The following is a 26,109-nucleotide window of genomic DNA, read 5'->3' on the forward strand; positions in this document are numbered from 1 at the left end:
TTTTTTGCTGAACTGGATGGACTAAGCAGAGGTCCTCTCCAGGAGGAAAAGTCCTGCTTGCATAAAGACTGAATACTCCATGTCTCTCATAAACGAAGGACAAAATTACAAGAAGAGAGATCTGGAAGTAAAAGGGTATTGAATTGTTACATTTACTAAAAAAATATAGATTGGATACTGGCAAGGAATTTGTCTTTTATCCATTTAACTGCCAAGACATGTTTTTTTAAAACCTTTGATCTTGCTGGATTGTTTATTTGTGTAATTTATGTCTTTGCCATACACTGCAGTCTTAAATCTCCAGGGGTCAGCAGATGTAAGCAAAGATTGTATGTTTGGTTTCATGCAGAGTACTTCAAAACAATGGGTATGACATAGAATCTAATGAAAATTTTATTGTTTCTTCATAGGTGGCTATTCTCATAATGGAAGTATTAAAAGGAGGTAGAATTATTCCCCTTCACACTGAGGACAGAGGCATTGTCCCAAAGAGTAGAAAGCCTCAATTCAATTCCCTTCTCTCCTTCGTGGGGCCTGCAGAAGCATCTCCTGACTCTGTAGATGATGACCTAATAATCAAGCTGTAGGAAATTCTGCAGGGATATGATTTCAATCTCTCCTTTTGACACCATTTCATTTTGCATTAATAATTAAATTTTCATCACTGGGCTGCTGATGAAAATGGAGGATGATACCAGTTCTGCTACTTTTACTGTGAATCCAATTATTTTCTATTACTTTTCTCAGAAGTCTGCAAAGATGAAATATTAAGTTATAAGTCACATGAAGTGTTGCATTTAATACAGAAGTACTTCATTTTTTATTCACTACATGCTTTCCTCTATTCAAAGTCCACTTGAAGACTATATATCAAGCACAGAAATTTCATTAAGAACTTCATATGCCTCATGAAAGAAAGAGTGTTACACATTTGCATTGCCAAAATGGTATTTTAGGAAACAGGGCATTATCATTTAATTCCCAAATACATCTTACTTATGTATATAGGTTTCACTAGCCAATATTCCATTTCAGATATCCATTAACGCAGTTGCAAACTGACCTGAGCATCTTCAAATGTGTATCTTCCAGGTTCCTTCACATTCTGAGTGGTTTTGTCGTAACTTTTTGAATCTAGGTTGATAGCGCTGGGTGCACCTGGAGCAAGAAATTCTTGCCAGATTTCTTGGACACGAGCAGGAACTTCACGGATAGGCCTCTTCTTCAGGTCTTCTACTGCTAACCAGAACCTATGGCACAACACAGCATCTTGACTTCCAGCTCAGGATAACCACTAATGAAGTGCCCACATTCTTTCTTGCTCTTAAAAAAGAAATTAAGTAACGGAGGTTTGCATATAAACATGCTAAAATAAGAAAAAGCTGAGTGATTTCATGTTGGGATCAGCATTCTGGTATAGTGTCTCAAGGCAATCAATCCACCTTTGGAAGCAATTTTTAGAAGGCTCTTCATGAGATGGGTAGGAAATCCTTCATTACTTATGTATGGATAACATGCTTACAGGAAGATTTCCATTTAGCTGGAATTAAACTGAGCCTTCATTTTGGCTGAAACACAAGGGCTTATATTACCTATAAACTGACTGCTTTTTGACATTCCCTCAAAACCTAATAATTTATATTCTTGCTATCTACATGAGTCTCTGAGTCCTACTAAATCCTAAACTCTATAACTGTACTTTTGTTACCCACAAATCATGCATAAGTTGGAAAAGAATTTGTTTTGCTAATTATAATTTAACTTCTTTTTTCAGCATTCCATTTATATGCATATTTTTCCTAAAAATGCTGAATGGAATTACACATTCTCTCCGCTGCTGCAGAGCAATCCAGTATTGGGCAGCTAAATGCAGTGTGGCCAGTTCACTGTATCCACATTCAGTCTGGAGCAAGATCACTAAGAAGGTCTTGAGCACTTTATGATCATAGCTAACTAACTATAAGCTTCATTCCATTATTTCCTCTACTGGTGTTCAGACCAGACCCTCTCATGGCACAAAACAATCCTAAATTAATTTAGGATTCCATTCTTAGACATGTTTCAGACCGCTTAGTTCTCCCCCAAATCCAAGAGCTCCACTGAAGTTTGACTTTGGTAAGCACGCAGTATATACCATCACAGCTTTTCGTTATTGTTCTGACACAGCTGACCCCATGAAACAGATAAGCTGAGTCTTGAAGTCATTTAACTTTGAAATCAGCTGGATTATCCAAGGCTTGCAAATAAATTGGGTGCACCTTTAAAATGTGGTTTCAGCCTGCTTACACTGTGAGATCAACTTAAGCTCTCTTAGGTGATTTCAACAAGGATGGGATAAGAGAGAGGAGCAGTGAAACTGTACACAGACCCCCAAGAAAGCAAAATGATACCACCCTCAATCCAGATTCTAATTTAATTATTGCAAAACTCTTAAGAGACGATAGTAAAGCATAGCAAACATTACAGTGTTCCTGCTATAAGCTATTCTTCACTTGAGAACCTTTACCTTTCAGGAAGCAATTATTCCTTCATATTCCTGTTTTGAAATTTCTTTGTAGCATAGATGGAAGGAGCCTGTGGTCATTTTTCACAAGCCAGTATGGTCAGCTTCACTCTACCAAGAAGACTATTTTAGGTATTTCTACAACCTTCAATTTCAATAGAATCTAAGCACAATTTTTTCATCTAAGATTCTCCAAGAGACAGAGAAGCAATATTGTCCCAGTTTTGCAAATATATTAATAATGTAATAATGTGGAGTGGTTTCTCCAAGGTCACAAAGGGGGTCTGTGCCAGTAGAACTCCAGTTTCAAAAATTCTGGGTAGAATCACTTTTATATATGAACTACAGTTGAATTGAACACAGTTCTGCACAGAGCCTGGGGTTGTATCCCGAGAACCTGAGGGCAATGCAACAAGAAGAGAGGCCTCATAACTCAAGTTTAAAAACTGCAAAGCACACAAACTCTAATTCAGTTCCCTCTCTCAAATTTGGGCAACCTACTTTGGTTTCCTTAATCTGCTTTCGATATTTGCATTTAAAAGACATATCCTGCAGTGCTAACCCCTTCAAGTGCATCTTCTGGGATTGACTGATTACTCATGTGTCTCCAAGTCAGGTAAGGAACACAAAAATGAAAGGGAAGGATGCTCTTTGTAAACACACATTTTCTATCTCCCTGCAGGCCCCCTGCGGATCCAGCTCAAAGATGTCACTTCCTTGTTTGTTCCATTGTATCACTGCCAATACTTCTGGAAGTCACCACAAACATGCCTCAGGATGCTATTTTCTTTTGTAAGCAAACTGTTTTCATATAGTAGGTTATGCTCAATTATGAGGAAATAGATGGGAGATAAATTCCAATAAATTTAACTTCTATGCTTGCAGCATAGAATAGGTAGGTTGCATAGACCCATTCTCACAGGCTGAACACCAGTTCTTTGATAGATTAATTTAATTTTACCCTTCTAACAATAGCATTCAAAGACTACTAAAAATGTGAAGTCCTAAATATAGAAACCTCTCTAAAAGTGGGAAGAATTATGATTTCTGTGTTATGTCATGTCTAGGGAGCTTATTTCACAGCCAACACACATTTCAAGATTTTAATCTACTTACTTATCTTTTAAGAAAAGATGCCTGCCCTCCTCCCACAGACAGTTGAATTAAATATTCAAAGTTAGGAAATGACAAAAGTAAGGCTGCCCCCCTCCTGCATTTTCAAAAATAACTTTTTCCAATATCCCATGGCAACCAATAGCATGGATGAAGTTGAAATGGAGTCAGCAAGACCTCAGCATAGGGCCTCAAATCCAAAGAGCTCCCTGTATCATTTTACAGCTCCTTGCCTCATGAATGTGACCAGAGCAAGGGAAGACTCCTGTAGCAAAAAGCACAGTCCGCAACACTGTGTGCAAGGGCAGGAGAGGGGAGAGGGGGAACTGCATTTTCTGAACAATGATATACACAGATTTAGTGCTACTTTGTGTAAGGAGCTAGAACTCAGTCTGGCTGCCCTTGGATGAAACTGCATCTCCTGTGGGTGGAGGTTTGCTTTTGCCATGGAGACCCTCTCTAGAAGATGCTCAGCACTGTTTGAACAGAGACCTGAGTAGCTGAGTGTAAACCTTGCTGCTGTCTTCTATCCCAGCATTTGGGATAGATAGATAGACTCCCCCTGCCACATGCTGGGTCACACAGCAGACACACAGCAGTGAGGGTGTGTAGTGAGTGTATGGTAGTAGTCCGTCCAGCCACATGGACTGGTGAAACACATGTTGCAAGCTATCTGGGGATTATGTCCTCCAGCTGGATTACTTTCAAAGCCACAGTGGCCTCATGGATAAATAGCACAGCCGCAACACAGCTCTGTCCCATTAACTGACCTAAATGCCAGGAGCAGCCAGATCCCAGACCAAGCCAATCAGTTAAGTTTAGCCCATAGGAACAAAGAGTGAGAGAAAGGCAATGGTTCTCCATGAAATGTGTGAGGTATAGTCAGTGTGGAAACAGTGAAGTGGGAGTTATGTGGACTTTGCACTCAGTGCATGTGACACAACAAGTCAGCGGCCAGACCTTATGGCATTTTCAGAAAAAAAAACCAACATAAACAAACTCTATGAATAAAATCACTTAAGATTTTTCCTGGGGCAGGAAACACTGCTCTCTGATTTCTAGAATCCACCTTCTTGCCAACTACAGCTTCAAGCTTCAAGGCATAGTAGAACTGAAGGATTTCAAGAATATGACAGAGAAAATCATTAAATCTTGCAACTAGTTCCTTCTCATCTACTCTGCAAAAATGGCAACACTGCTGGCACTTGGCATTTAAGCTCGAGTCTGAATGAGCAATAACTCATAGGCAATTTCATCTTTGAGGATTAAATTTTGGTCAAGTTATTAGCACCCAAAACAAGGCCTCATAATCACCAGTGTAAAGGATAAACATCTCACAGAATATCAGCTTGCAGCGAGATGGTTAAACAGAAGTTATTGATGGAAAACATCCAAATCTAGCAAATTTCTCAGTCCCTCTCTTCCAGGATAACAAGAATGCAAAGTCCCTTTTTCCTATTTAGTCACACATTACAGAGCTAATAAATAAGCATCAAAGGAAGGGGCAAGGGGTCCGGTGGCTTTTCCTTCAGTGTATCATGGAACCTAACCTGGCACTACTCTCCCTTCACTAATTTAGGTTTTCGCAGTCCTAGAGCTGCTTTGGAGATCACACCCACTGCAATACTGCATAATGATTTAGACAGGCTTTCATGTTGGCAGGTCTGAAATTATTTAATCTTTACAGGCTGCAACTCCTACAAAATAATCAGTTGGGAGCAAACCTATAGTCAGCATACAAATACTAACTTTCCAAAGAATTCTGCTGCATTACAGACAAAGGAAGGATAATAATAGGAATACAATTCCCTACAAGAATTAAAGAAATTAGGTCTCCAGTTGCCAGGTTGCAGTAAGTTGGATTTCATAACCTCACTCTCTTTGAAAAGTCCTTTCTTTAGTACTTGGACAGCCTTGTGACCAAGCTCAATAGTACTGGATCATGCTTGAACTTTAGTCTTGTGAATTTTAAACAATGGTCACCATTTTGTAATAGGCAGTGGGAATTTCATAAATCTATTATCCAAATCATATGTTACTTCCGCTATTTTTTTCTGTGTATAGAGCAGCACACAAAGCAACTCCTCAAAAAAATCTGCATGGTAACAAGAGATCACAAGTCAGCCTGCATTAGGTGAGTGCAGAACCCAACCTGCAAACTACAGTCACACTGTAATGAAGTTAACTGCACTGACAGAACTGTTTAGACAGCTTTATTCCTTTGCTGTGCTTTACAACACTCCTTCAGAGAGTGAAATACTATTAAGCCCCATTTACAGGCAAAGAAAAAGCACAGAGATAGAAAGTAAGAAGGGGAAATCTGGTTATATTCCTGATCACTGCACAATTCTTAGTATTAAATCACGGTTCAAGTTCCTTCATCCTTTTTGTGTTCCTTAAGACAGGATCTGTATCCACCAAGAATGATATTCGCAGACAGCTCAGACACTCTCAGCCAAAGTCAAAGTAACAGTAACACTGGGATTTTTTGCTGTGTAAGACCATTGCACTTGAATAGAAATGGTGTATCTGGTAGACTTATCATTTCATGGGTTTGGTATTTCTTTCACCAAAATGAGGTATAAGACATCTAATCTACTACCAGCGAAGCTCCTGTCATGCCAGCAGTCCCTGCTGTATCTTGTGTACTCGGCTTGAAAGCCTGAATGCAGGGTCTCAGCCACCTATCCAACTATAGGCTTGGCAGTGTTGTAAATCTTATTGTGATTAGATCTGTAAAAGAACAAGAACCAGCAGCTGATTTGAGTTGAATTCGTTGCAGTGGGAAGATGTGGGTTGACATAATTATTTTTCTCAAGGTGACTATCAAAATAGTAAAAAAAAAATACCACTAAAAACCACCAAATTACCATGATGGAATTAACAAGTGAGCAATGAAAGTGGTGGTCTTCGAAGGTGTTATCAGTGGAAATGCTTGAAATCATTGAGCTTTTCACTTCTGTTATTGGTGTCTAAAACATTTTGACAGCTATACACAACAAGCTTTACAAATTCATGTTTTCTAACCCAACTTTACTATGTGAACCTAATGGTGGATTGATTTCCCTACAGCTTGAGAATTTACAAATATAATTCTGAGCTTCTGAGACAGTTTTCCTTCAGTTAAATATCACAGAAAGCACCTCTTCAGAACAAATTTATCCCCTGCCTGGCCTGTAAGATCATATTCACCATTACTCAGATATTATATTTTATAATGCCAACATAAGAATTTAGAGGGAGAGACAGAAGAGTAGATGGCATATGAAGGAATCATCTCTGAAGAAATTTCTTGGGGGAATTTTTCTGGATCAGTTACTTGCAGTTTGCCTGTGGTTAGTGTTGTAAATAGGATTAGAAGAAAGAGTTAGGGATTATGCGGGTAACAGTCTAGCTGGCAGAGAGACAAATTAATCACAGAAAAGCACCAGAAACTGCAGCACACATTGGGCTCAATAGGTTCATGTTTGAACAGCTGCTCTGCATAACAAATTACCAGGATGCTATTTAAATAATAATTTTTTAAAATTACCTTTCCTTTTCTTGGTTTTATTCTGAGTTTTAAAAATTAATTTTACCAATTGGACTTTTTAATAAGAAAAATCCGAATCTGTGACTAATAAAGTCATCAACATACACATACAGGTCAGGCTGTATTTGTGATGCAAGGTTAATGTTTGACTATGAATATGGTCAGCAATTTAGAGAACTCCAACTCCAATTATTCTGCTGACAAATTTAAATTAATAACAAGGAGATCTGTGCAATTACTTGTCATTTATAAATCAACACCATAAATATTAAATGACTCTTGTAAGATGCCACAAAAGCATAATTTTAGTATGAACGGCTATGCTGCAACACTTTAGAGTGAGAATTGGCATAGGAAAAAAGTAGGTTAAGATTATTCTGAGCTCTAGAATGTAAATGCAAATAGGATTCTACACTACTTATGTTGTTGGTGAATGGAAAGTGATACAGATGACATCTGACAACAAGGTGGAATTAAGAGAAAAATATGTTGCCTGTATTTTTGTACTATGCTCAGCTTAATTTGTCTGTCTATAGAAAGGCTGTCATTAATCTCTCTGAAATAACTCTTACTGAAATATGACTTTCTTTGAACAGACAAAACCTGCTATTAACCAATGGATGGACTATCATTTTTAAAATCAAAAAACTTTTCTCCTCACTTAAAAGTAATTCTGTAAATATACTTTAAAAACGTACCCTATATGCGTCGTACACTAGGAACACTTTTCCATTTTGTGATCAGTGAGGAATTTGAGAGCTAGATGTCACCCTACTTCAGCTGTGTCAGATCCACAAGTACTAGAATACTGGTGGAGATTTTCAAAATGATCTCCAGAAACCAATCAACCTGATGAAAGTCTGTGAATTTTACTTTTAGGTCCTTTATTTATTTTTAAACTTTTTTTATTTTCATTTTGCTTTTCCCAGAGTATTTGACTTAATAAAAGATACTGGACAGGCTTTGAATGAGTCAGTTTTATACCTGTTTAACAAGACAAGCTGAGAGAAAAGTTCTTACAGGACTAGTTTGACCAAAAGTTGAACATGAATGGAAAAACATGCTTCATGTTAGTCTCTGTTAACTATATGAATATTTCCCTCAGCCTGTACATGAAAGCTGCCAGCAGTCTGGACTAATTAATTCTGAAAAGTGAGGAAAGTTTTTGAAGGAGTCAAAAAAATGAAAAGTATCAGGAAAAAAACCCCAAAACAACAAAGCAAAAACCCAATGTATCTTATAAGCTAATAAAAAAAAAAAAAAAAGTAGCTCTCATTTACCTTAAATTTTCTGAACTGAATTCTGACTCCAAGAATTTCAGAAACTGCTCTCTTCCCACAGGGTCTTTCAAAGCTTCATCCATGCCAAATCCCCATCGTTTCACCCTCTGCTGTCCTGGCTCTTTGCTACAGAAATAAAAACAACAGAACCCAAAGTAAGCAATACTTCAGTATTCTAATAATCTGTGTTCATAATTTAGACTAAACCATACAGTTCCATGGTTTTCTCACTTTTTAGAGTGCTCACATCTGTGCAATGTTCAGCAATGAGCAAACAGACTGTTAGTGCTTACACAGGATGAAGGTAATACACAGAAGAATAAAGATTTCCACCTAGGAATGTTACCAGATTTTAAAAGATGTCTCTTTTTTTCACCATACTAGAATCCTTGAAACTGGTTCCTGTAATTTATTAGCCCATAGCACTTCCCATCTTACCAAATGTAAAACTGCAAAGACCAAAAGGGTACTGCATTGCCCTTCTACCTCAGTATTTTCCTGCAGTACCTTTGTCTGAAATCTTCCCATTCCAGAAAAACATGTTATACCCCCTTACTTCCAAAGAAGAAATAAATTATATACCTTGTCTCCAGTTCCCAGAAAGTGGTGTCATCTGATATCCAAGGGTTTGAGGGATCAGGGGGCACAAGAAAAGGATCATATTCCAAATACTGCTCTGTATAAGCTAATAGACTAGGAAAACAAAAACATCAAACATTGTCACGTCAGGAGGCGAGGAAACCTGATCAGGTTACCCCAGTTAACAAGTTACCTTGCATCAATTGTGTGTGCACACACTCAGAAGGCAGCTACAAGCTCAGGGTGAAATAGGTTTGCTCAAGCCATTTAAAAGTGGACCACTGAAGAAGGAGGGGTGGCTCAGGTCTATCAAGAGTAGATATAAAATAAGTTTCCCTAATACTTCCACACAGCTCCATTTAAGATTCCTTTAGGCACTAATAAATTAGATCATATAACCTCTTCCACACACATTTGTTTTTTCATAAAGGAACATGTTATATATCCCTGTGGTCTTAATCATCATTTCCTTTAAAATCTGTTCTAAAACACTGCTTGTTACACAGCTTATATTTGTTGGCCCTGCAGCTGCTAGTACTCCTTTTATTTTCTCTTAAATATAATTAATATTTTTATTATTTCCTAATGAAAGGGCACTATTCTCAAGTTTATCTTTTAAAAAATACGCCAATTTTTTTTCACAATTTTTTATATTCAGGAATTGGTCTGACTCAGTTGCACGCACTAAAAACTTTGCTTGCATTCTGGTAATTTACATCTCCCATTGCCCTTATTCATGCTTGCTGTTTCCTTTGGCCTCATAATTTTTGTAAAATTATTGACAAGTGAGGACAACTATTCTTTCTTTTCAATTCCTTTTATAGGTTGTGTGCATGATATATTTACTTTTCAGCAAACAAAAAATCTTAACCTGCTCTCTTTGTGAATAAATATGTATATGTATTTGCATATATATGCACACATACACATAAATAAGTAGACATATTTGTACAAATGTATATTAGAAGATGAAGAGTAATTTGTATTTGGGTTAGTTTCCTTTACTGAGCCCTATGCAGCTCCATTTTCTGCAACGTTGGGCTTTTTGTTTTATTTGCTTTCTAGCCCCTTCTTGACAAATTCTGGTCTTATTAGGAGATAGATTCCTACTAGTGTTACATCTCTGACCCAAACTAAGCCCAAACTCACTTCGTTCAAGCACTGACTGAGCTCCACACCAATCAGTTCCCTTGGTTCATCAGTGATTGCCCTTTTGAAATATCAAAACAATAACCCCAGACCTATTCCCTTTTAGCCTCCCTGCCAGTGAAAGGTGAAACTTGTGATCCCTTGGTCAGAGGCTCTTTCAGTGACTTGGGTTTATCAGATATGTATTGTGGAGTATCTGGAGTATTTTTATCACTAAAAGAACTTCATACTTCTCCACTGAAAGTAAACTCTCACCAGTTATTTCTATGAAATCTGAGCTCCCATGTCTCTCTTTGAAGAGCTATTTGCTGTGAATAGCTCTTTGAAACTATTTCAAACTGACATTTTTCCCAATAGTTATCAGTCTAACTGAAAAAAAAAGAAAATGTGACAATATACGTACCTCTCTGCAACTTTTGACATTTTTAATCTATGTCTGTCTAATTGCATTTGCCAGTGCTTAATCTGCAAGAAAGGAAGGCAAAGGGTTTTATGAGTAATTTATTGCTTGACTCCATTTCTGTAACTTTTTTTATTAGGGCTGTAATTGAACCTTAATTTATCCTAGGGCACAGAAGAGAAATATATCAGAATTAAAACAACATTTCACCAGCGTAGTTCTAAAATAAATGGAATTTTCCATTAAAGAGAAAAGATCATACAGAGACAAAAGATGTGCCCAATATAACATTCTCCCTAAAGATTCATCAACAGAAATCCATTTTTAAAATTAGCCTTTATTTAGATTTTTGAAGAGAACTAATACTTCTTCAGACATTTACCTTCTCCAAATTCTAACATCTCAGGAAAGATTAACAAAGCTTTAACAATAGATAAATGTGTGACCTTATACATGCACACATGGAGTGGTAAGTATACCCCCAAACCTCAAATCAGTATTGAAAGAAGAGCAAGCTCTCCACAGCTGAACAGTCTAATGGGCTTAGCTATACAAAGAACCCACTCACTGGCCTACTTCCCACTGCCTTTAGATGTTTAATGCATTATACAAAAAAATTCAGGTTTTGTCTCCTTAGTTTTGATGAAGTTACATGCCTAAATCCATATATCTTGAAACAAAGAAAAAGTTCATTAAATGCTTGCTACACCTGTTTTGAATAACTTCCCAGTTACAATAATATTTTTATACCTACTTTCCTAAAAAGTTAATTTAAAAGTACATGTTTGTAGTTATGTTCCAAACCTCTTGGTGTAGTTCATCTTCTGTGGGTGGCTTAGTCTCTGGTACTGGCGTGTGGGTAGGGCTGTGACTTCGAATGTCATTTTGTAAGCCATAGACAGACTGAGCAAAAAAATATGGAACAATGAGAGTTGCTTTCATACAGTGCTTTCTACACACACTCATAATAACTGTCGTGGCTTAGTACATTGTGCTCAAGAAGTTAGCCAAGATCATCTTTTCCTGAGGAAACTGCAATAACCCATGCACTCAGATGAAACTGTGCTTCTGCACTAGAGTGTAAAATAAAGACTCCCAAACTCCCACAATTCCATAAAGCCACAGGACAAAGGATCTACTTTTATTAGGTCTCTATATTAGCATCACAGTAAACACGGGGAATGACACTGAGAGATGCTATTACAGTAAGCAGAGATGACTGGTAGGTGAGGTATTGTGAAAGGTACACTAGCACAAGGATTATTTGGATGACTCCCAAAATTGCAATTACTCTCCGGTAAATTACACTAATCTGGACCTTTCACTACCATAAATAAGCCAAGCTAAAACTTTCTCTAAATCCACTTTCCTTCTTAAAACATACTTTTCCACGGATCAACATGCAAATGTACCTCAAAGGTAGTACTTTAAAGTGGAAATCAATCTATATGTTTATGGTGCAAAGGATTTAAAAGAGTTGAGCCAATCCATCTATACAACCCTAGATAAGTTACACTCCAATCACAACCTAATTTAGATAGAGCTAATTTCTTCCACAATTTCCAGTGGAAATTATTTTGGGCATAATTGTAAAAAAGAGACACACTTTTCATTAAGAACAGGACAAGAACTGCTGTTAGAGTTCACGCTGAATTTTAAAATTTCTTTTCCTTAATTACTGACAGAAACATTTTAATAGGCTTTATTCAATCTACTAAACAACATGAATAAAGAATGCAAAAATGAATTTTATATTCAAAATCTCTTTGTATTTCTCCAAAATCTTATGTGATAGAATTTACTTAGCATTAGCAAATTTGTTAATACTAATTCAACTAAGAGCTTATGAAATATTAACATATGTTCATGCATTTGTTCCTTGCAGCTGTAAGAAAAAAATGCTGTAAGAAATTATGGAAATCTGTGCTATAAATTTCCTCCACCTCCTGATTTTGATATAATAACAGTACTTACCTTTCTTGTTTTATGTGGATTTCTCATTCTTGAAGATTTTTTTATATCCACTTCAGTAGTGTTTACACAGCCAGGCTATTAAAAGAAAGAGAAAGGAAAGCAAAGGGCTAAATCTGGGAAGGAACTTCACTGAGATACTCCTCTTCAGTGTGCAAGACTGAAAAATAAATTCCACACCATGAAATTGAAATAAAATAAATTCCCAAGATAACAGAAACCAGTCACATGTTTCTGCTTCGGTTTTGCCAAGGAAGCCATTCATTACATTCTAGCTATTCCTCTTAGAAGCATGGTTGACCTAATGAGACAAAATAAACAGAATTGTGCAATATTCACCTCACCTGTGAACCTCAGGCTCCCTTCAGGAGCACCTGCTTTTGGGTCAATTTTCAAAGAGGATCTTCTTCTAAAATGCAATGAAAAAAAGTACCAAAACAGGATTTGCTTCTTTGGAAAAGAAAGGAAAAAAACCAAACCAAAACAGCAAAACAGGCTTCGGCAGCCTAACCAGAAGATTGACATAAAATTACTCTCAGCACATCGTATCTGGGTTTCATTGGTTCATTCTCACAACTCTGTAGCACCCCAAAGCAGGCAAGCACTCTAGATTCTCCTAATTTATCTTCCTTTGACACTTCCCTCTAACTACAAAATCTGTGCGTAAATCTGGTTTTTACCCTTTGCTGGAAAAAAGTAATAATAAGTGTTTTGCTCTCAGGTGAGTTTTATCTATTGATTTTAGAGGAATTACATTTGACACTGAGTGGAAACTACAAAATCTGCTCTCTAGTGGGAGCAGATTTTTAGTGAAAGTAGGTTGGGGTTTTTTAATGGGAGTAGCTAGATATTGAATTTACTTGCCCAACAGCCAGGATGGACTTATTATCACACTAATGATACAACCTCTGTCTTCTTATCACAACGAAAAATGTGACTCTAAATTTTCAAAGACAAAATTTTAAAAATTGCTTACATAGGAAGAACTAAGAAAAAAATAGCTTTCATTAAACAGAGCAATGCTACTTTGCCTCTGGAAAATATTCTAAAAACCAGACTGATTTTATTTAATCCAGTATGGGTTTTTTAAAATTAACAAATAAATAAGTTTCTATTTTAAAGTAATAAATTAGTGTGCATTTGATCATATTACATTTGCAGCAGAAAAAGTTCCTCACTGCTAACAATAAATATTCTTAAGACTGCATCTGACACACTAGAATTGGGAAGGTACCCTTCATGCTTCTGAACAAAAATGGGCATTTTTAAACTCAGAAATAAATTGCAGCTCTCAAAGAAAAAGGCAGGTTAAAAAATACAAAGTTCTGCATGATGGTCAATTTAAAAGCAGAAAGCAATTTCCCAGGGCAGTATACTGAGATATAAAGCTTAAAAAACCCCACTGCATCTACTTTAGGATTAGAGCAGCAGCTGGCAGTGAAGAAGAGAGGGGCTTTAACAACAGCTACAGCCTTTGAATGTAACAATTTAAATAGCAGGCACACTTACATAAGGTACAAACTGTTATTTGTTCAGTTTTCAGTTATGGTTTGTTAAAAGCATGTCCTAAAAATGGAGAGGGGAAAAAAAAAAAGGCATAAACCTCATCTGAAGCCTCTTATTTTTAAAGATTTCAAGCCCACCAGCAGTAAATTGGTATGGACAGATCTTGCAACTTGCCTGGGTAACTTACATGCCAGAATTGTGCAGATTGATGTAAGGAACACAAGAAATTCTGGGAGATTTTTAGAAATGAAACCAGGGCAAAACTTTTGCTAGTTGCAAAGAGGCCGAGCCCAGTACTGACCTTCTACAGCACCTAGTGGATTCTTACTGACACCTGGCTGTCTAAAACCTCTCACGCTGAAGGAAAGCTGCTCTGGCAGGGGCACGCAGGAGAGACTGTGTGGGGAGAAACTGGACCAAGGTGGGACTGAAGAGAAGCTGACAGGAGAGCTGCCCCAGGCAGGGAGAGGCAGGGAAGCATCAGGAAGCTCCAGTGAAGAAGAGGAGGCAGCTAAAGGGTGTATCAACTACTCTGACAACCTGGGGTAACAATAGGAGTTTAAGACATATATCACTACCTCTATACAATACTATTCTCATAACTTGATTTAAATTATATGACTGGAAGTACCTAATGTAGCTTGGGTCACAATTTATGTTTTCTTCTCAACATAAGTACATATATATTAAATTATACTTGATATGAGATGGGTTTTATGGTTTCTCTGGTGCTGCCGAATTTCATTTGTCAATATTTAGGAATAAATATCAAACATATTTTCAATTAAACACAAAAAGTTGCATTATATGAACATTTTGCTAAAATAACTCAGTCTTTGTGGGAAAACCTCTGCTGGACAACATTTAATTTTATTTATATCCCCTCAATAACATAATAAGTATGTGTTTGAATACAATTATATCCAGCTGTGTTTTCTTTTTTTGTGTTGTTTTTTTAACTGGACTACCATAGTTCAAACAGTGAGATGCCTCTCAGAGTGCTCTGCTGCAAGATTCCCATTTAGTGTGTGGTATATAATTTGCATACTAATACTGTAAATAGTTTTCAAACAGATTTCCTGGAAGACTTGAGAACTCTTCTATATGTGTAAATAGAATGCTTATTTCTTTCAGGAGTAATATTCTGTGTGAAAACAATTTCCCCTCAACACACACAGAGGAAAGCCTTGTGACCTTGTTGAAATTATCACACAGCAAGATCACAACCAGGGCAGAATTTGGTCCTCATCAATTTTTAAATATCTGGGTGAAAAACTGTCATACATTCACTTAGTTTTTTTCATCCATTAGCATGTCCTTTTCTCAAAGTACAAATGCCTTTGTATTAATTTACAGTAAAGGACATGTCAGTCCAGTCGTGATAATTTTACTGTTGATGTAAATGGATACAGACAAAGAACATAAAAAACCCACATATAGAGAAATTTTAACCCCTACTTCAATTACTGGGTAACAACATTAGTATGAAACCCAAGCGGCACCACTTTCTACTGCTGCTGCAGGAGGTTGCATACCAGGATTCTGCTAAGAAACACAAAGGAAGGAAGAAGTCTTGTCTGCAAAGCAGAGGAGGTACCAGAATGTACATGCCTTGATCTGGCTATCGCCAGCATTTGAAGCAACCATCTGAGAGTATGTTGAGTTAAAAAAACCCACTTGATATTAATGTTCTTTTCCTGATAACTGTGGCAACAGTGAATTAATTAATTAAACCCTTGTAATAGTGCTACAGTGTATTAATTTTATGAAACCTGTAACAACTGTTTGGAAGAATTACATAAAATGGCATGCCTGAGCCATGGTATATTTCCATCCAAGTAGTGCAGAGTATGGAGTATTTTTAGTCTGCTTGCTGTACAAAGTTGCACACTCCAAGTGTCCTTTTTATTGCCTGGCCACATAGCACAAATCAACTGCTGTCAAAGCCTCTTTTGTATAAAAATCTTTTTGCTATGATGTGCTTGTAATTCAAAACAGTGAAAAATGCTCAACAGAGAGTAAATTAATATTCATAATTAGGTCAGCTGAAGTTTTGATGTCTTTTTTTTTTCTTTCCCAAAGAAGAGGGCAATTTAACTGTGCATCTACTTAAGCCAAAATAACCAGAAGTTTTCTTGTATCTGAGGCAAATATACCCCTGTATGTGGGAGGGAATAAGCTCATGCATTCCAATAGGCTGGGAACTGTCTGTCTGTATTGCTGCTCAGTAGAAAATGATCTGAAGGAGAAGCTGAACATGAGTCAGCAGTATCTCTTTGCAGCAATGCAGACAAACCACATACCCAGCTGCACTAGCAATAGCTTAGCCAGCAGGCAGTGTTTATTTCTTTCTACTCAGCATCACAAGGAAACTTCTGGAACACCAAGACTACTTTTGGGCCCCACAAACAACACAAGAAATATATTCCAAATGGGAAAATCCACTGGAGGAACAGACTTTTTTTATGCTTGCCAAAGGGGAGAGCTAACCATTGTCTTTTGTGCCTACAGGGGGGCTTAGAGAGATAGACCTTTTCCAAGGGTGCACTGTGGGAGGACAGGAGACAGTAATCTGAAATTGCAGTAAAGGAATTTCCAGTCACCTATAAAGAAATATACTTCACAGTAAAAGTAAGAGAGGCTATGGAATGTCCATCCTTGGTGATTTTCAAAGCTTGTTTAACCCAAGTGCCTGGACAATCTGATTCACCTTAGAAGTTAGCACTGGTTTGAGCAAGAGGTTGGACTAGAAGACCTCCAGAGGCCCCTCTCAGCCTATACTTCTGTGGTGCAACCTACACTTCACAAGCTGCAGGGAGTGAAATTCAAATTATCCACTTTACAGACCACTCCAATCAAGTATTCACATTGGTGTGAAATTCATCTCTCTGCCTTCCCCACCCCAAAACAGCAGAGTGGAAACAAGACTGGTATGTGCTTCCTTGCTGCTGCCCCTGCCCTGTAGCAGCCTGTGGTTCGTGCTCAGCTCATACAAACAAACCTCAGGTTGATTTAAGGAAATGTAATTTCAGTGTCTCTATAGCTAAAAATACATAGGCACTATTTAAAATAATTACCTCATTTCAATATGCACACCCATAAATTCAGAGTTCATTAAAGCAGTAAATATTTAGGTAGATTGATCACATACCTTATGAAATTTCATTGCATTTCAGTGTCAATACACTTTGAAATAGATTTTATTTGTTTTGCAGGCATGGGCTAACCTGCTAAGTGTAATTGCAAAATACTAAATTTCAAGATCTCTAGGCTCTCAGAATTTAAAGACTTTAAATTTAAATTATGGACCTGGGTGCAAACATGACAGGTCTTCTCTTTCACTTGAAAAGATTAAGTCAGGCACACAAACATAAGAAAAATCAGAGATTGAAATCTGTCTTTTACATTATGTGAAATAGAAGATTTTAACAAAAAAAGTAAGCTTGCAACCATCTATTCTGCTATTTCTGTCATTGCTACTATTCCTGTCATTTTTCTAGGAGTCTTCTAACCCTCAACAGTAACTATTCATATCACTCACTTTCTAAAGTAGAGAAAAGAAGCTAATTAGGCAGTGAGTGATAAGAAGAACAGCAGAGTTCATTTTTATTTGTAGGTTTTCTATTCCAGTGTACTTGGACAGTTATCTGAACAGTGTATAGTTAAAAATCAACGGGAGAAGATTATAAAAAAGAAACGGAAGATTACAAAATAAAGAAACGAGGCAAAAAAAAAAAAAATCCAGTGGCACTCAGCTGGAAAAAATCAAAGGAGATGCTAGCTGGAAAAATACCCAATTTGACTCTGGTTATATGGGAAAGATTATTTTTCTCATACATAGTCTAGCATCAAAGGAGACATTAAAATCCTATATTGAGTAAGTTGTCAGTAATGGCTAAAACTGAGGCTCTCATAAGGCTACATTCTCCTGCAATGCACCAATTTTTCATTTCACTGAGATGGAAGTTATTCAAGTGTGCAGAACCCACTAAGGCTTACAGGGAAAGGTTGAGGTTTAGGTAATGATTATCAGGGTATTTTGGGATTTTACCTCATTTTACACACTTCAGGGTCAACGAATAAAGAGGCTTTTCCAGCAGAAGAGCTGCACTATTAATAACTTTGCTGGTGCAATAGGACATCTCAGAGGAACAGTCCAAACATAACGAGTACAAGTGGTCAGGCCTTTAACAGGATTTGGAAAAGCAGCTGTTATCTTAAGGTCCAGTCAAAGGACAGCAAAATTGCAAACTCAGATACAAATTTCAGAAAATGTGTTTTTTTGAATGTAGCTCACTTTATAATTAGAGATCAATGAACCTCAACTAAGTGATGAAAAAAATAAACCCAGAAGCCATAGCTGCCAGAAACTGCAAACATGTAGGATGATGTACTGCTAGTGCTTCTAGGGGACATCTCACCAGCCTCTGTTATGCCCCCCAAGGCAGCAAAGACAAATCAGTGATCACGGGAACTGGGCTACAGGAACCGCTTCCTTTCGGTGAGAAAAAGATACTGATATGTAAAACTGCAGAACCTAATCATGGGGTTAATTTACAATCAGCTAGGTGTACCTAATCTGAAACACTCCTACGAACTTTATGAGCCTCCCTAAAGGTGTTTGTTTTAATTACTATTCCCATTTGATTCAGCAGTTCTGTGAAAATAACTCTGAGAAATCCAGTGTGTGAACACTGGGACTTGACAACACCTCTAGTAACAAGATCCCCAGTAAATCTGAAGACAGAGGAAAAATACTATGCTGAGTTTAAGTACTAGGACACAAGGGGTGGATTTTTTTTTTTCATTATGTAGCATAATCCCATAACTACAAACTATAAACTAAATTGGATGGGTCTAGCTACTTAATGACTGTAGTATATAATTTTACAGTACTTAGAGCTTCATACACATGTACAGTAGTATAAAATATGAAATTATCATATTATATGCTACTTGTAGTAGTACCATATTCCAAGCTTCTGCACAACAAACTTTAGCACAACCATCTCTCCGAAAACACGCCTTTTTGATTCAGTTGTTTAGACTGACAAACAAGCACTGTGACTGGACTTCCAATACCTGCTGTTAAGTCACAGTGCTTTTATGGAAGTCCCACTTGCATTATAGTTCTAATAAGAAGCAAACACAGAGAGACTAATATTCAGAATACAGTCCAGTGGCCATGGCAACCGCAAAGGTAAATTGTAATACGTACGTAAGTTTGATGACTACTTTGGAAAGAACTCCTATCAAGACTACACCTCTCTACAACTCCAGACCAAGCTTCTAAAATTAGCACCTAGCTCTTCCTATGGACTCTTGTCTGTTAGAAATTACCTCCTCTGAGAAGCAGACTTAACCTTTCAATTACCACCTTTGAAACATAATTTTTAGGAATCTTGCAAATCGCAAGATTGTTCTCAAGTATAGAGTCTACACAAGCACAATTCATATTTCATTTCTAGAGGCCTCATAAATTTGGCAGATAATCAGGGAAAAGTTATTAAAACCTGCTTGTTCTACTGACTCATTAGATATTTTCAATATCCACAGTCTTTTCATCATGAGATGATATGAGATGAGACATGTTATGCTTCTAAATACTATATTTTTGGAACTCAAGGTAAATAATTGCAATGTATGGATTCAGTCTGACACTGAAGTAAGTGAATACAACTTGGAACTGGACTTGCATAGACTAACCTCAAATGTCTTTGTGTTTCTTAATACAAATCCATTTTTAAAACATGCGATACATCTGTCAATATGCTGCAAATATACCTGAAAATAGTGATCTACAGTCAAGTAGTATAATGCAAACAAATTAGCTGTACACAGCTTAACCACTACAACCAGCTATCAGCTGATAATAATGTAAAACCTACTGGCTTTTGATTAAGTAAATAAAAGCTTTTCATCCTTTCGTATTCGTTTATTGGACTGATATTTCAGGCCACAGAATGTTCAATGTAAAATCTTATTGAGCTGCTTCCTTCAAAGGAAGGGATTGTCTTAATTCATAAGAATTAATAAAAACTTTGTTAGGATTAAGTGTTCTCTTCTGTTGAAGGTTTTAGTAGAGAATTATGCAGTTAGCATAGAATGAATTTAAATGCTCAATACATGTCCTCAATAGCTAATTCCATTTTGACTCATTAAAGAACAGAGATAAATAATAAAAAGTTACAGACTCATTTTTTAAACTAAAATGAATGAGCAATAAACCTTATTGTGTCATACACTAGAAAGATATTGATGGAGAAATAATGAATTTTGCATTTATGCCTAAGTTAAACATATTATGGAGAGCCCCACATGGAGGACAGAAAACTTGCTGTTGGACCAGTGAGTAAAATCAATATATCCTTTATTCAAGGATTGATTTGAACATCACTGACTAATACCAAAATAACAGTTCCACTGTTGTTCTGCAATGGACCTAATCAAAACATGGAAAGGTCTGCAATTAATGGATAAAAGTTCAACTATGAGTTGTTTCTCTTGTTCTGACAAGACAATGGAGGTTTGAACACCATCAGACAAAGGAGAGCATTTGATCAATTAGTTTGATCAAACTTTAATTATGTTTGCAGCAAGGTAAAACTCAGAAAATTTTCAAACCAAGAGCTGGGAAGTCTCACTTTAAGCATAGACTTTAGGATCACTTAAAATTTCAAAGATTTTTAGTGTCTTTCCAACATAAAGATACAAAATAAAACCTACATTGCATCAATTTCCACTTTATACTTATTTGTCTTCTCAAACTAGAGTTTAGATCTTTTCCCTGAGTAGTATCAGAAACACAAGGAATTCCACTGGCTGTGCAAATGAAAGACCTGTTTGAAACAGTAGAAAGAGAGAAACAGAGAAATTTTCAAGGAATATAATACTAATAAATGAAAGAATAAAATGACTCCGTAGAAGATAGAACATCTTGGACCATGATAGGGATCCTCATGTTCTCACATACTTTGTTGATTAAGGACAGATCTTGTTGAAAGCCAGGCTGCCACCTTAAGAGAATGAGATCTAATCATTGTTTTTTTAAAAAAAAATTAGTAGTCTGTGTGTCACAGAATCACATAATATGCAAAATACATTAAAAAAGGATATTAGAATTTAATCTTGAGACAAGTCATATGAAATTAAACAAGAAGCTATACCAAAGAAAATACTACTGCATTGAAGTTCTGTGCTTAATTCTTTTTGCAAGTTGATTTAATTTTGAATTAGTTTTCATTTATGATATAGCATTTCACGTTTGCAGTGACTGGTTTTCAGAACCAGAAATTGTTGCACAGAAATTAGATCCATTGAAATTTTTCAAGTGGTGTTTCAGTAGTATTCATTTTACTTAAGGATGTATTAAAATGATTTTTGATTATGTGAAGATTCCAGTATTTGTGACACTGTTGCACAAGGAAACTGGCTAAATTTAATTTCTTTCTCGATTTTTTTTTACCCCAAAAAGCAGGAAACTGCTGTTTTACAAATTTCATACAGAAGAAATTTAGGTTATTCACTTGAAAAGAAGTGGCAACAGAAAAGTCTAGCACGTCTCTGAAAATGCCAATGGCAAATACAGGTGACATTTAGAAACTGATTATATGCCTTTTGACTTATAAGAAGATCCTTGACAAAATGCTTTGGCTTAAAGCAGCAAATCTAATTCCCACAGCTACAAAGATCAATGCATAAACGTTGCACTTATTAAAAAAAGTTCCTTATACTTACTTCTTCAGGTTATTTTCCTAGTTTCACACAGAACTGGGTCTTACTCAAAACCATATTGTCATATCATTTTTCTGTGTCCTTCCACCATCTCATCAATGAACTATTTCACAACTCGGATGTCTCAGTTTTAACTTCCAAAAATTTTTTTTGTTGCACTGTTTCAAGAAACTTGGCTTCTGTTTCCCTATCTGCCCCACCTTTACTCAAGTACTAGACTAAATAAAAATGCTAAGTAATGTCAGTACAAAATCTTCCACAAAGGTCTAAGCAGGCCAGCTAGAAGGTTTATAAGTATGTGCCTCAACTACATGCAGTTATGGATCATAAATATTATAACCATTTTTTGTAATTAAAATTTTGTACAAAGTTTTGTTTCTTTACCAGAAGGGCAATTATCTGAGAGCGACAATTGCTGGTTTGGCTGCATTCCCTGCCTGCTGTAGAGGTAACTCCCGTGTAAGGACATATGGTCAAATAAGTGCAAAAGAACACATGAAAATTATGTGTATATGTATCACTAGAGAAGTTGGATGGCATGATTCACAATTGCTATCTGAAGATGTTTAAAAATTTTCTGAAAATGTTATCATAAAGCAGAGAGAAGTGTTCTCCGGCTAAACAAGTGACTGGCCCAGGAAAGCCTAGCAGTGAGTGTGAAATGCAGGTGTGCACCGTCTTATCCAAAGTAAATTCAGTGTTTTGACAAGTCTCTGAGGCTGATCTTGAAGGACAGGATGAAAAAATCATTAAAATTCAAAAGAACCCACTGCCTGGCCCTCAACATCTCATGAAGTTCCACTAACCAATATGCATTTTGCATATAGGTCAAATGTCAAGGGTCATGTTCAGATCACATAAAATACAATTTAAAAATATAAACAGAGAAAATTAAATTAATGGACATAGAATGTCATAAAAAGAGAGAGAAGCAAAAGGTGTGGGATGTGTGACAAAGTTTAAAATATTTGAATGCCGACTTTCGGGTGGGGGAAGCCATGCAGACAATCAATGTGATTGGTAAAGCAAGCTTCGTTTATTAGCAATACAGAGGCACTTATCTAGTATCAGTATATACACTTGTCAGCTCTTGATTGGTTTATACTTACAAAAGCACATTCTTACTTCTACATAATTGGGTTAGATAAAAGACTACATTTGGCAAGCTTCTATTATTTATGTTTTGACTTGAGAGATCAAAAATCTTCCTCCCTTCTCATGGTCAGTACATCTTACCAGCACAGGACTGTACCTCCTTAAAACTCCCTTTTTGTTCTCAGGCCTGTTTCTCATGCAGGGATTTTCTCATGGAGGCTTTTTCTCATGCAGGCCTTTACTTGCAGGCTCTTGCTTGTACAGCTCTGTTATTGATTTGTTCCCTTTATCAATAATCCATGTCCCTGATCCTCTAACCATTCTGCAACATTTGAAGAACACTGTTTTCCTAGTTTAGTGCTAGGAAACAATGGCAAGAACCACCCAAATCCAGAAATGATACATACTTCTGAATTTTACAACATTATCTTAAACCCACCCTATATTACTGCTGTCCTTATTAGAAATACTCACCCCAGATACTTTGCTGTCCTGTATTAAATCACACAAATATTGCTGTTGCTTTTCATAAAATCAAAGAATCATCTAGGTTGGAATAGACCTTTAAGGTCATCAAGTCTGACCCTTATTAATATTTTATATCAATTTTTTTCCCAAAGAACCAAAATAATCACCATTATTCAGCAAACCAGTAATGGCAATGGGAAGAGAAGTACTGTGGACTTGGTTTAACCAAGTTATAAATGGCAGAGTGGAAGAACTGGCTCACACTTTGACTCATGCTCATGCTTTATCAAATCACACTATGACTAAACCATAGACAGTGTTTAAAACTTGGAGAGGAACACACAGAGGAATGTTACACATTTCCCATCTTCATTTTAAAAACAACTGCACACAAACCTGCTAAATGTGACTGTAATACAACCAACACCCTGACTGATGGCAAAGGTCAGAGATGCATTGGAGAAAATGAATTATTTTTTTAACTTATTACGGTTACACAGCATACAGGTGACTTTCAGAAGAAAAGGATAACAGAAGAAAAGGATTCTTCCCTCATTATCTTCTGAATTAATCTGAATCTCAGCAAGTATCCAAAAGGCCTTTTTTATTGCATGAATGCATAACTCAGGAAGAAAAGTGAATCATTTGTAACAGCAAGACATCAGCCATCTTGCTTGTTACCTAAAAGAGTTAATTTTACAGCAAGCCACAGCTACTTTGCTCTGACTGTATTTGGCGTGGGTTTGAGAATGTTTCAGAGGACTTACTGCTTTAGTACTTGTTTTTCCCTTTTCAACAAGTGTAAGATTATGGGGTTTAAAAAGAGATGATAATTCAGGAAAGCTGAAACAAGTTCTCTTTCAAAGACTTTAATAAGGAGCATGACATTTCTTTTTGAACAAAAGCAGCTTCTCAATTTCTTTCTCTGGAAGTAACTCACTTCCCCAATTTAGCTTGATTTGTTGTTGTTTTTGACTAACACCTTAATCAGCCTAACCAATTTTTGCTTATTTCCACAGTCTGTTATCAATCGAAGTTTCAAAATTATGAAAATAATACACTTTCTAGGCAGGTGGAAAGAAGAGAAAGACTTTTACAATATGTTTACTCTGCCATCAAAAAGAGAAATGCATCACTATATGTGAATAATACTAATCTCAGACCTATGCCAGATACTGACTCTACCTTAAAAATAACGGCACGGACTTTATCCTAGGCCTGATGTCAGGATTGCAAGGGAGTTTATACAGCTCTCCCTGACCCAAATTTCCGTGGTTTTACTATGGCTGGTATCTGAACTAGTAAAATTAAAACTTGTTTGGGAATGTCTCTGCAGCCTGCAGTGTCTAAAGCTGAAGCTCAGACATACTCTTTTTAACTGCAAGCCAAGATCTTTCTACATAAAGCAGAAACTGGGATTTACGGAAATTACAAGACTGCACTCCACATACCCTGAAATAAACATAACAAACCTCAGTCTCCCCAAAACACCAAAAAAACCCCATCCCCACAGGGAAACTGCAATTAAATAAATATTGGAATGGAAACTAAACAATGAGATAACAAAGCTGTTCTCTTAACTGTGACTCAGAAGAAAATTGAGGAATAGATGATTATTTGAACAAAACTTTCCAAATCCAATTTCTCTGGTTCATCTCCAAGCATCATCTCAGTCTAAAAACCTAGGAAAAAATTATGGGCCAGCCAATCACAAGTAACCATGATAATGACTTTCAAGAATTTCTGTCCCTCAGACTGTGGCACAAATCTTCTAGAACTTCTGTAATCACCTTCAGGGTTGACTGTGATTTGGGAACTATGAAACAACAGTGTTTTTTGAGCCAAATCCTCTTTCATGTCAAACCTTGGTTCATTTCTTTTATTTTAAACTTATGAGTCACGTGACATTTCTGATACCCAAATCATGCTCTTTTTCTCCATCACCACTCTCCTGGTTTCACTGCCCATGCAGCTGTTCTCATACTTCCCATTCTTGTAGTGCCCTGCTGCACTGTCCTTTAGGAATGACGGTTTGCTTCCCTCTTCTGCCCCTTTCATCAACTTAAAGTTGAAATACAATGCAAAGGTAATATTCATAGATTATATTTTACATGTAAAGCTTCTGTATCAGCACTGTGGCTGGGTAGGTAACAAATAAAGCCACTAAGGACCAGGACACCTGCAAGAATACCCTGAAAAAATATTTATTTACTCACCTTAAAACCAGTCAACCAAACAAACAAAAATAATGAAACATTTGATCCTCAAAACTCATTTTCAGTAAAAAAAAAAAAAAAATTACATTGGGGTAGATTTCGAACTATGTTGTCACTACCCCTAGCCTCTGAACTTTCATCAAAAGGTGAAAAACTGTAATTAAAAATAAGCATTATATACAGATTCTCATCCAAACATTACCTTTAAAAACAGTTTAAAATATTTAGCTCTCCAGAGTTGCAGTAGCATTTCTGTAAGTTTTTGGGAGGGCTTTGGGGGGCTTGAAAAGCCACTACAAATTGTAAGTAGCTCTAGCATCACCTTCCTCTTTTCAGTCTGTTTGTGTTTTATCTTTTATTCTTTTCAAAAGAAGCTTCTGGCTTTTACTGTGACAGTAAATTCATAACGATGTTTTCAAAAATATTATTTCAATGACTCTTGAGAGGAGCAGTTTAGCCAAAGTATGAACCTCTCCATTCATCTATTTATATCTTCTAAAGCCCGGAGCCTACATTGCTGACTGTAAGCCAGTCTTTTGCCTCTGATATTTCCTAGGCATGTT

At 36.6% G+C, this 26,109-nt stretch overlaps 1 protein-coding gene across 13 annotated transcripts in view; it reads right to left on the reverse strand.

Moving 5' to 3' along the window:
* RGS7 (regulator of G protein signaling 7) overlaps positions 1-26,109 on the reverse strand; it is a gene marked incomplete at both ends in the record, with an annotated part of 239,303 nt that overhangs the window by 29,788 nt on the left and 183,406 nt on the right. For 10 of the 13 annotated variants that reach the window (XM_082301769.1, XM_082301770.1, XM_082301774.1 and 7 more), the window contains 6 exons: positions 1,064-1,250; positions 8,429-8,554; positions 9,011-9,121; positions 10,560-10,621; positions 11,361-11,459; positions 12,531-12,605. In XM_082301769.1, coding sequence (XP_082157895.1) covers positions 1,064-1,250; positions 8,429-8,554; positions 9,011-9,121; positions 10,560-10,621; positions 11,361-11,459; positions 12,531-12,605 — 660 coding nt within the window. The remainder of the gene's footprint in view (positions 1-1,063; positions 1,251-8,428; positions 8,555-9,010; positions 9,122-10,559; positions 10,622-11,360; positions 11,460-12,530; positions 12,606-26,109) is intronic. The other 3 variants (XM_082301766.1, XM_082301777.1, XM_082301775.1) reach the window with 2 other exon arrangements.

Source organism: Coloeus monedula (genome assembly GCF_965178545.1).
Source record: "Coloeus monedula genome assembly, chromosome: 2".
Lineage (NCBI taxonomy): Eukaryota > Metazoa > Chordata > Aves > Passeriformes > Corvidae > Coloeus > Coloeus monedula.